The sequence below is a fragment of the Pyrgilauda ruficollis genome, unplaced genomic scaffold, assembly GCF_017590135.1.
Source record: "Pyrgilauda ruficollis isolate IOZ18807 unplaced genomic scaffold, ASM1759013v1 scaffold48, whole genome shotgun sequence".
Taxonomy (NCBI): domain Eukaryota; kingdom Metazoa; phylum Chordata; class Aves; order Passeriformes; family Passeridae; genus Pyrgilauda; species Pyrgilauda ruficollis.
In genome coordinates, this window is record NW_024526377.1 from 318,619 (window position 1) to 329,816 (window position 11,198).

Below are 11,198 nucleotides of genomic sequence, written 5' to 3' on the forward strand. Positions count from 1 at the left end.
CATGTTGGGTTTTATCACTGAGCCAAATAAACAATGAGGGATAAAAGCTATGCATTAATTTTTCTGGTTTATGCCATGCTTAATAGTGCTCATAACGATCTCTTGGTTCTTTTTTTGCTTTTTTTCCCCCAATTTATCCATCAATGAGGAAGCACTGAGGCACAGGATGGGGCTCTGCCTCCAATGCTGGCAGGGGGAAGGAAAATGCAAAATATTGGGGGATTTATTAGGGATGGAGGAGCAGAAGGAAGATCCTGGTGCAGAGTCTATCCTGGGGCACATCTGCTCTCTGCTTAGGGAGGTCTCAGTGTGAGGGGTTTTAGGGGGTGAAATGGCTTTGACACGTCCATTCAGTTGCCAGCATGACAGTGGGGTTTAATTTCAGAGTTCTGCTCTTCCAAGCACACATGCAGTTGTCCAGTGCTCCCTCCAGTCCTGAGCAACATTCCTGCCCTGCTCTTCTCCTCACCCCATGGGACCCAGAAAATCCCCCAAATGAAGGTACACTTTCCTGGGCTGTCCCCCACACCCTCTCTGTGCACGGGAATGACAGTTCAAGTGGACTCAAACAGAGTCCATTTTCCAGGAGAAAAAGAAGTCATTTGCCCAGGGTCTGGCCACCTCCCTGGGCCCCCCAGGCCTTTGGTAGATCCAGAGAGGCCCTGCCATAACCCCACCAACTCATCCAGGACTCCAGGATGAATCCTGGAAGAGCCTTCAGTTGACACAACCGGTCCCTCACAATTCCTCTATCCATGCACAATTCCACACAATTCCGCAGTCCTCCCACTCAGAGCATGTTGGGAACTGGGCACAAGGCGGGAGAATGCCAGTGAGGTCCCTGGGCTGGGTTCTGAAGGTTCTGAGGCAAAGAAAGTTCGAGGAACCCAACCCAAGGGTGGTTATTTCCATTGCAAGATGTGTTTGAGGAACATTTCCCCTATAGTTCATCCTATGGAGCAGCATGGAGAGCCTGCTGGGATCCAAGAACATCACCCAGGAACAGGGACAGTCAGAGCAGAAGCAGCCCTGTGGACACCACACACCTGGGTCATTCCAGAGCAATTCCATATAGGCATTTCTGCATGGGGCAGAAGGTGCCAAGTGAAAAATCTGAGGTCTGGGGCATTTGGATGCCCAATGCTGTCCCCTTGCCCATCCCTCCCTGGGCACTGCTCCCAGGAGCACTGGGACACAGCACTGCCCTGGCAGGACATTCCACATGGAAATACAGCTGGAATCAGCTCTGGGCTCAAACAGATCTCTGGGAAATCAGAGTTTTGAGGTTATTTCTGTATCTCCCACCTCCTGCTGCCAGGAGACAGGTGTCACGCTGTGATGTCGCTGGGATGGAACATAGGCTGGAGAACTTCCCAGGCAGCTGGAGCCATTGGATTCCATACTGCTGACTGTCAGGACCAAGAAGCTGGTTGGAGGCAGCCAAGCTGTGGAAAAATAAGTCTAAATGGAGCTGTCGTCACAGGAGACATCCTGTGCTTCTGTCCTGGAGGATTCTGCTTGGTGTGTGGCTTCAGCATCTCCTGACCGTCCCAGAGATGATATAGGACCATCTTGGGATGCTGCTGTGGGACCCCCTGCAGACAAAAACGCCCTTGAAGGTTGCCCTGATGAATCCTGGGACCACAACATGAAATTTTTCTCCTCAGAGAGCTCTGCTAGCACCAAATCTTTGGCTGACTCTTTCCTCAAGAAGCTCTGGGAGATCCTGAGCAGCCAGAGTTTTGAGTCAATCTGGTGGGGCAACAACGGGAACTGCCTTGTGATTGGAGAAAAGCTCTTCAGGAAGGAAGTGCTGGGCAGGAGAGGGCCCCAGAAGATCTTTGAAACTGAGTCCATGAGAAGCTTCCTTCTCCAGCTCATGTTCCATGGATTCCGCAGAATGGAAGGGGATTCTCCCCTGCTGACCTCCATGGAGGAGCTCAGAGCAGTAGCAGCAGCTGGGTCTGCACTGGGAAAAGTACATCAGCTCCTCCCAACTCAGAGATTCCTTGGGACACTCACAGGGAGGTTCAAGTTCAGCTAAAATAAGCCTTGACAAGGCTGGAGACTGGATGGGAACAAACAGCTTTATTTTGTCCTGGAGTCAGTTACTCTGGACATGCTGAGGGGCCTGGAAACTAGCGGGCTTTGGTTTTCCTCAGCAGTTTTCTGGCTTTTGAAAACCCTACACTTCTCTGCTCCCAAATGCTCAAAACATGAGGGTGGATGTGACTTTACAAAGCTCTGTCCTAACTTTACTCAACCAAAGCCTTAGGTGTGAAATGCTAGAGTCCTTTAACACCCTTTTGTCCTTGCTTGTGCCACCTCCCGGCTCTCCCTTGATTTTCTCCCTCCTCCTTGCATCAAACAACTCCTTCCCTTTGCCTTTTGCAGCTGCTGTTCTGCTCCAACCCCTTTCTCACGAGGGATGACCTGCCCTGTGTCCGGAGGGGTCTGCAGGTGCTGGGGAAAGCACAAACCCCCTGGCTGTGCCCCCCACCGGGCACTGAGATCCTGGCAAAGCACCCAAGGAAAAGGTGGGATGCTCAGCCGGCGGCAGGAGCAGAGGAGGAGGGGGACGCGCAGACACCTAGGAGCAGCAGCTGCGCGGTGCCCGAGGCACGGGCAGACACAACGGCCCGGGCGGGCAGCGCCGGGCCCGCCTCACGCAAACGGCCCCGCAGACACGGCCCCGCCTCACGCAAACGGCCCCGCAGACACGGCCCCGCAGACACGGCCCCGCCGCGCCCCGCAGGCCGCTCCTGCCCCAGCCGCGGCCGCTCGCCCCCACGCCGCCCCTCCTACCCCACACGGGCCCCGCACACTCGCACTGCCCACACTCCGCTCCGGGCAGCCAAACCCAGGGGCTGCGCCGGGGCAGGGGCTGAGCCCCCCCCGCGCTCCCCTCCGTGGTTCGGGATGGCCACGCTGGGGCCAGGGCCAGCGCCGGCCACACTGCGGCCCGCGGCCACTGCCCCCCCTGCAGCTGCACAGCCAACGCAGCCGGACCTCGGCAGAGCTGGACTGGCAAGAGCAGGGGCCACGGAGAGCTTGTGGGGTCATAGAGTAGAAGAGCAGCACAGGAGGAAGCAAGAACACATTGCTGGTTGTTGTCAATAATAAATCTTTTCACAATGCTCTGCAGTGTCACAGTCACTGTTCCACACCCGGCCAGGAGGGCCTTCAGGGACACTGAGGGTCTGGCCCCAGCCCTTGCAGTGCCCTTGGCCAAACCCAGCCAGGGGTGACCCAGGGCTCCTCCAGGAGCGGCAGCAGCACCTAGGGCCACTGCAACCACAGCATCCCTCACCATTTGGGGCAGTCAATGTCCCTTCCTCCTCCTACTTGGAGGCAGCAGGGCTGCAGGGAGATGACTTGGGCTTCCCTGCCCATCCCACATTCCAGCTGGGATAACTACAGCCCTGCCAGCCCCAAAAAGCACATCTGAGGGGGAACTGCTGCTCTTTTCACACCCTGAGCTGAGCGAGCCATCATTTGGGATCCCAAACTCACCCCAGCCACAGTGAGATGCAGCCTCCCTCCCGCAGCACTTCCACACAAAGCTGCGGAGGCTTTTAAAGCTTTCAGTGGGCACCCACAATGTGATAAACAAAGGAAAAAAAAAAGAAATTCAATGGATCTGGAGGGTCTTTTCCCCACTCAAGTCTGTGGACAAGCATGTGGAACAGGACAGGGCTCCAGGAGCTGCAGGTCAGAGGAGGAGGATCTGCTTGGAGGACACGAAGGGCTTCATGGAGGCCTCCAGCGCTGCCCTGTAGTCCTGAAGCGGGACCTCGGTGCAGGCTGGCGCCGTGAGCTGGCCCCTGCGGATGAGCTGGCACAGGGCATCCATCATCGCAGCCACGCTCTCCTGGTCTGCACAGGAAGGAGGGAGTTCTCACTGTGCCATGTCGGGCTATCCACCACCCCTGGGAACACCTGCCCAAGGCCATACGGGGTCCCTGGGTGTGACATCCCCCAGCTCACACATGTGGGATGAGCAAAGAGCCCCTAGCATGGTCCCTGCCTGAGGCCAGCACCACTGCCTCAGCACCCTGGTGATGCCTTAAGTTTTAGCTTTCATATTTCCCAGATTCTGTCCTGCATTAGTGTGTAACTCTGAACTTCATATAAAGTGTCAGCAAGTTCTCCTCACAGTTCAGTCAGACAGAACAATCCTTTTCCAGCCCCAGAACCAAGGACACCGCTGCAGCTTCAGGCCCAAAAGTGCAAACAACAGTGAACTGAGGAGAGCAAACTGGGAGGGTGGGACTGTCATTGGACAATTAACCCCAATATGGAAATGGACCAAAACTTACAGAAGTGTGAAAACTCGTGACCCACCGTCCATCTTGGGTGTACCCTTGGCTGGGCTTTGTACTGCCCAAGGTGTGTCCTTTGAGGAAGCCTTTTAATAAATCCCTACTTTATTCCTTTAACACTGTCCAGCCTCTGTTCTAGGCAGCCTCTCAAGGCATCACTGGGACAAGAGAGATGGCTCCATGAGTGGGAGTGAGGGTGTGCTGGGTGGGGTTTGTCCCCGCTCCCATGCCCAGCAGGGGAACAGACCCTCAGCTCCCCCAGCTCAGGTCCCTCAGCCCCCCCAGCTCAGGTCCCTCAGCCCCCCCCAGCTCAGGTCCCTCAGCCCCCCCCAGCTCAGGTCCCTCACCACCCTGGCTCAGGTCCCTCAGCCCCCCTGGCTCACCCTGTGCGTGGTCCTTCCGCCACTGCGTCATCCAGAACCCACGGAACCGCATGTCGCGGAAGATGAAGGCGCTCTGTGGAATGTATGACACCTGTGTGTCCTCCTGGTACCCAGCAACACTCCTATGTCCCCTTGTGCAAATGACACTGGCATCCCCTTGTGCATCCAGTGACTCCCATGTCCCCTCACACAGGCAGTGACACGTGTGTGTCCCCTCCCAGCGTGACAGTGGTGGAAAGTGGCAGTAAGGCCCTTTGTTAGAGCTCCCATTTGTGAGCCAGGGATGTGGAGAGGTGACTCCAGGGATGCGGAGAGGTGTGGAGTCAGGGCAGGTTTGATGCTCAGCACCTGCGGGATCATTTACCCCCTGGAATTTTTCGGCAGCCCAAATCCTCCATATAAAAGCCAAGAGCCCAGCAGTGGATGCAGCTTGTCCTGTGACAGACCCCATCAGGTAAAAAAAGGCTGGAGGGTCTCAATCTGCACCTGGGGAGAGCCAGGGGCTCACAGTACTGAGGGGATGGGGACATGCAGTGGAGCACAGGAGACTAAGGAGGGACATCCCCAGTACTCACCACAGGCACCATCACAGGCTGCTTTGCCATCCCCCCGTAGGTGACCATGGTCCCCTTGGGCCTGGAGTAGGAAAGGGGTATTGGGTTAGGTGGTCCCAAAAGTGCAACTCTGAGTTGCCACCTCCTCCTCTGCTGTCCCCAACCCCACTGGGGCTGTCCTTGCACCCAGAGCTCCCCAGTTACCCCTCAGATCCCACTTTCCAGGCTCTCTTCTTGCTTCCGTGCACCATTAGCTGAATTTGCAGCTCAGCACACCAGTTACACCTGGCCAAGACTTGGGGGACCTTCACAACTGGACCCCAACTACCCCCAGCAGCGTGAGACTTCAAATCACTGTTGTTACCCAAAACCACTTTTCCATTCATCTTCCCTCTCCAAAAGTTCAACAGACTCCAGAGCAGGACCCTCTATTGCCAGTTTCTGTCCCCAGGCTTGTGCCCAAGCCACCACCCAGCCAAACTTACTGCAGGTGCCGCAGCATCTCTGTGGTACTTTTGCCTCCGACACAGTTCAGGGCGAGCCGGGGCCTCGGGATGCTCTGCAAGGGTTTATGACAAAGGTTCCCAAACGTTATGGCTTCTTTAGGGGATGGGACCATGGCTCTTGATAAACCAAGCATTAACCTCAACATTTACCTGAGGGCTGCTGAGAGTAGTAGAGCTAAAATCTGTCAGAATCAAGGAGCAGCTGGGGTTGGAAGGGACTCATTCCAATCCCCTAACATGTGCAGAAGACACCTTCAGCTAGACCAGGCTGCTTCAAGCCCAGTCTGATTGGAACCAAAATCTGTGATCCTTCACTTGTGGCAGCAGCAAAATCCCTCCACTACCAGGGCTAAATCCTGATCTAGAGAGAAATTTGTCCTTCCCACCATCCCTGCCCTTCTCCCCAGTGCTGAACAGCAGCGACAGTCCTGGACCATCTCTCAGTGGGATAAGCATTGAGGTACCTTAAATATATCTTTCATCTCTGGCTTTCTCAGCATCTCCTCTGTGACGACATGGTCAGCACCCAGGGCCATCAGCCTCTCCACCAGTTTTGGGAGATCAGGTCTGGGGAGGGAAAAAGGAGATAAAAAAAGAGGATTAAATGAGCCAGGAAGCAGAGTCCCCCCTTCTCCTTCCTTCTGCTCTGACGTTGCGTGGGGACAACAGGGAAGAGGCTGGAGAACAACTTGGAGGAAGAAACGGGAGAAAATCCTGGGTTCGATGGGCAGGATGAGCAGATCCAGCTCCCAAACTTGCTCCTCCCCAGAGGACCCACCTGTCCCTCACCACATTGATGGTCTTGACGCCGGAGGCCCTGGCGATCTGGATGACGGCCTGGCCCACACCACTGTTGGCGGCGTTCTGGATGACAGAGTCACCTGGATGTGAATAAACCCAGATTCCCACTGCACAGGCAGCCAGGAAATCCGTGTGGAATTGCTCCCTCATGGCAGGGCCATACCGGGCGCCAGGCTTTCGAAGTCAGCCAGCAGACGGAACGCCGTGCAGGGGTTGACGCTCAGAGTGGCAGCACAGAGCACAGGGATGTCACTGGGCACCTTCAGCAGCATCTCCTCAGGGAACACTCCCCGCGTCCGCCACGTCCCTGGGAACAGCAGCACCATGGGCACAGCCACAGCAGGGGGGAAAGCAAAGGAAAACCATCAGCTCACACTGTAGCCTTGGCTCCAGCAGCATTGCACGCTGGGAACCAGCTACACCCTGGAGAGAGAATTATAGAATGGGTTCCCATATGGGTAGAGTCAAAATGCTCCAAGAGGCAAGGAATGGATTCCTCACTGCCTGCCAAGATTTATCACCCAGCAAAGCCTAATCATTTCCTAGAGGGATAATGGGACTAGGATTCCCTGGGTATGTGTGCAGAGATAATGGAAATACTCTCCATCCTATGGATGAGCCCATATATTCCAAGCCAATTTAGCGAGCTTTACTCCCTCTATGCTTATATCCAATTTAACCCTCTATCATCTATTTACAGCATTTTTATGCTTAAAAATACACCATTTGGCTCTTAACTCTATAGTTTTCCTTCTCTCATTTAGCAAAAAGTCTTTTAAGAGGAAACAGGCAAAGAAAAAGTTGTGACACTAAACCACAACCAGCAAATATCAGGCCATTGGCATTTTGGAGGAGCATAGGAGACATTTGTTGGGAAATAAATTACCACACTTTCCGAGCAGAGCATTATTAAAGAGAAAACTGCAGTGAGAGGCCACCGTGACCTTGCCCGTGTGAAATGTTTCATCCCAGGTCTTTAGGGAAGCTCTAAGCTGATGAGACAAAACTTGGTTGTTTCCAGAGAAACACAGATGGCTGCAATGCTTTATAATAGCACAGACATCCCATAAAGGGTCTATGCTACAGAAAAGAAGATTATTGCTAAAATTAAGTTTGACATAAGGAATGGCCTTGCCACTACTCCTATTCCAGGTGTTCTAGGGTGCATGGTAAGTCCTGTGCACAGAAGCCCCTTCCCTGGGGACCCCCATCCTTCTTGAGAACATTCCTGTGTCTGTGGAGGATGAGCAGCATCACTTGCTGGGGCTGAGCAGCAGGAACTGAGTTTGCTTTTAAAAAATACATTAAAAGTAAAATAAAAATAAATTAATTAATTTAAAAGAAAAACAGGTGGTAAAAATAAACCAAGACATAAACATGTAAGAAATAACCTCATCAATTATCCCAACTGTCTCATTATGATTGGTCTCACATGGCACTAAATGGGCTCCAACTCCTGCTTCCCTCGCCCATCATTCCCTAATGGAGTTTTGTTCCCCGTTTTGAGTCCCATCCCATCAGGTGTAATTGCTGTAAGTGCAGGGGCTCATGGCTCTACCCACACCCTGCAAAGACGGTGCTTTGGAGAGCTGTGCTTTTGCTTTGGAACCCCCAAAATCCCCACAGCAGCTCACACAGGAGCCCACCACGGGTTTGCACTCTGGGCAAGCCTGGGCACCCCCCATGGGCTCCACCACCCCAAAAATCCCCTGGGAAGATGCTTTGCTGGAGGGGTGAGCAAGGACCCAGCAGTGCCGAGGCTGAACTCACCGAGCCCGGCGTCCGCGGGGATGACCCAGTCCCCAGGTTTCAGAGCTGTCACACGGCGCCCAACCTCCAGCACCTCCCCGACACCTTCGTTCCCCCCCACGGCTGGCAGCGGCGACAGGAGGGCGTAGGTCCCTGCAGGGAAGCTGGAGGTGAGCTGGAGACCCCCTCAGACCCCAAAATCCCCGCGTCAGGAGCCATCTCTGAACCCTCCGAGACAGGAGTTGGGTTTGAAGATCCTCGTGGGTCCCTTCCAACTTGGAGCATCCTGCAAGAACCAACGTGCAAAGTATTAATCCAACACACTACCTTGGATCATGTTGATGTCGGCAGGATTGATGGGGGCTGCCAACATCTTGACGTGGACATCGCAGTCCCCCAGCTTAGGCACTTCCAGATCCTTCAGTCTAAACAGGGAGACACAAAAGAAAAGGGCATTAATACCAGTTTGTTGATGTCTTCTGTGCTGTGGCTGAAGTTGGAGGGTGCCTGTACCACCTCCACACCCTACTTAAATTAACAGCACTGTATGCCCCATCCCATCAAAAAAATCAGATTTCTGTTAGACAAAAGGACAGATTTTTTGGAGGAGGCTGCCAAAAGCCAACCACCCGAAACAATCCCGTGTCACTAAGCCCAGTGATGCTCACTAATCTTAAGAAACTCAGCAGGTTGTGTAAAAGAGCTGCGGTTTTGGCTGGTGATTTTACGGCTCATCCTGCCCCGCTCAATTATGGGAACCTGGGGTATTTCTGGAAATCTGTGAAAAAGGAGAAGTCACAAAGCACAAAGCAAGACCAGTCTTGCACAAGCAATGGGGTGATAACAGCAAATCTCAAGAAGTAGCAGTGGTGACAAGCACCATTGCACAACTAAATGATCATTTGGAAAAGCAATACTCCTTCTCCAAAAAACCAGGGGATTGATGTCTGGATGCACCTGGATAATGTATCAGCATGAACTGAGCTGGTTCACGAGGGGCAGCAAGAGCTCAAAGTCTCCTCCCTTGAAAAAAAAGGCCTAAACTCCACTAAACTACAACTTTCTCCTTTCCAGGATTTTTGTTGCTAAGCATCAGCAGTTGTCCCAAAAAATGCTTGTGATGCTGCTTTGGCTCCTAAATTGGGACCTCAAAGGGAAGACCCATCAATGGGATGCAACCCAGGGTGAAGCTGGTGCACAGTGATGCTGAGGCTCGGACCTCCCTTCCTCCAAATTAAGCAAGAATGGGCTTTTTTGAGAAAAACACGAGGTTTAGGACAATTGACAGAGCAGCAGCAGGTGGGTGGGGGGATATGGAGGCATCACCCCCAGCATCCACCTGTGAGACCATGGCACCAGGAAAACACTGGGGCATCCCAGGGTCCTCCTGCGTGTTCAGGGGTCCCACAGGGAGCTGCAACCCATGCCCACCCTCTACGCCTGGGGTGCACAAGTCCTGACCCCCCCTGCACTACACCCCCAAAGCAGCCCTGCAGCACCCCAAAACCTCACCTGCACCCCCACTCCTCTCTGCACCCCCGCTCCAGATCTCTGTCCCACTGTGCCCCCCCAGCCCTGGCCCTACACCCGCACCCCCTCCCTGCAATGCCCCCCACATCCACACCCACCCCATTCCTGCACCCCGCTGCAATGCATCCCCGCGTCCCGCCCTTACTGCACGACGGCTGCGGGCTCCCCGTGCCGCTCGTAGAGCAGCCCGAGCGGAGGGGTCCCCGCCGTGGCCGATCGCGCCCGCACCGGGGGGGTCCGAACCAGGGGGGTCAGCACTTGGGAGGTCCGAACTAGGGGGGTCAGCATTTGGGGGGTCCGAACCAGGGAGGTCAGCATTTGCGGGGTCCGCGCCCCGCGCAGCACCCGCGCTACCGCTCGCTGCATTCGCCGCCGCTCGGCTGAACTCGGCTCCGCTCGGCTGAACTCGGCACTTCTCGGCGCTGCCCGGCTGAGCCCGGCGCTGCTGCCGCCGTTGACGCTCGGGTTGGCCCCGCCCCCGGGCGGCCCCGCCCCCGGGCCTTAAGGCGGCCCGGCCGCTAGCCCCGCGCCCTCAGGGCCCGCTTCCCGCTGGTTTGTGCCCGGAACGCTCTGAAGTTATTAACCGGCTCCGCGTCCGCGCAGCCGAGCTCTCAGCCAGGCTCTCTGTGCGACGGGCATCGGCCATGGGCGCAGGAGCATCTCGGTCCGCGTGGTCACTGGATCATGGAATCGTTCAGATTGAAAAGCACCTCCGGGATCGTCGTTGTGAGACACCCCTGGATCCCTGGCAGTGCCCAAGGCAGGCTGGACACTGGGGCTTGGAGCAGCCTGGGACAGTGGGAGGTGGCCCTGCCATGGCAGGGGTGGGATGGGATGAGCTTTAAGATCTCTTTCCACCAAAACCATTCCATGGTTTTGTGATTTTGGGGAGAAAAATCCCTTTTCTCTGCTTTATTATCCGGTGCTTTCCAGCTGCTCTGTCTGGGATAGGAACGCTCCCAGCAGGGAGAGCTGCAGGGAAGTGTTCGTCAGATGATTATTTAAAACAACAGATGCCTGACACAAGTGGTGAGAAAAAAATTCCCGATAGTACTTTAATTCAATGTTTCGTATAATTATCTTGAAGGAAAGGTCTCATTTAGTCTTCCAATTAAAACTGACTAGATCAGAGGGGGAAAAGAGAAACAGAGCCTCCTGCCTTCCCGATAGACCTGTGACAGAGACTTGCTTTGCAAAGGATTGATATCCAGGAGAGGATCAGCCCCACAGATTCCTGCTGGATCACCACCGATCGTCCCGAGACTGCCCCTCTCCGGTGATCCAGCACAGACAGACACTGGTGGGTACTAAAACAGGCCAGGTGCTCAGGGTAGGATCTTTTCAGTCTCAGGT

The 11,198-nt window shown here is 54.7% G+C and overlaps 1 protein-coding gene across 2 annotated transcripts; it reads right to left on the reverse strand.

Annotated features, from left to right (window-relative positions):
* Nucleotides 1–3,104: 3,104 nt before the first annotated feature.
* On the reverse strand, nt 3,105–10,337 carry MECR (mitochondrial trans-2-enoyl-CoA reductase). 2 transcript variants are annotated; one of them, XM_041479442.1, is made up of 10 exons: nt 9,991–10,337; nt 8,643–8,740; nt 8,337–8,468; nt 6,730–6,873; nt 6,544–6,646; nt 6,230–6,332; nt 5,745–5,818; nt 5,281–5,341; nt 4,706–4,778; nt 3,105–3,876 (listed from the first exon to the last, which is right to left on the reverse strand). In XM_041479442.1, exons 1-10 carry the CDS (start codon nt 10,209–10,211, stop codon nt 3,713–3,715), a joined length of 1,173 nt encoding a protein of 390 aa, XP_041335376.1. In that variant the 5' UTR covers nt 10,212–10,337; the 3' UTR covers nt 3,105–3,712. The 2 variants fall into 2 exon arrangements, with proteins under 2 accessions (XP_041335376.1, XP_041335377.1); XM_041479443.1 differs by having other exon boundaries at nt 10,149–10,331.
* Nucleotides 10,338–11,198: the final 861 nt, after the last annotated feature.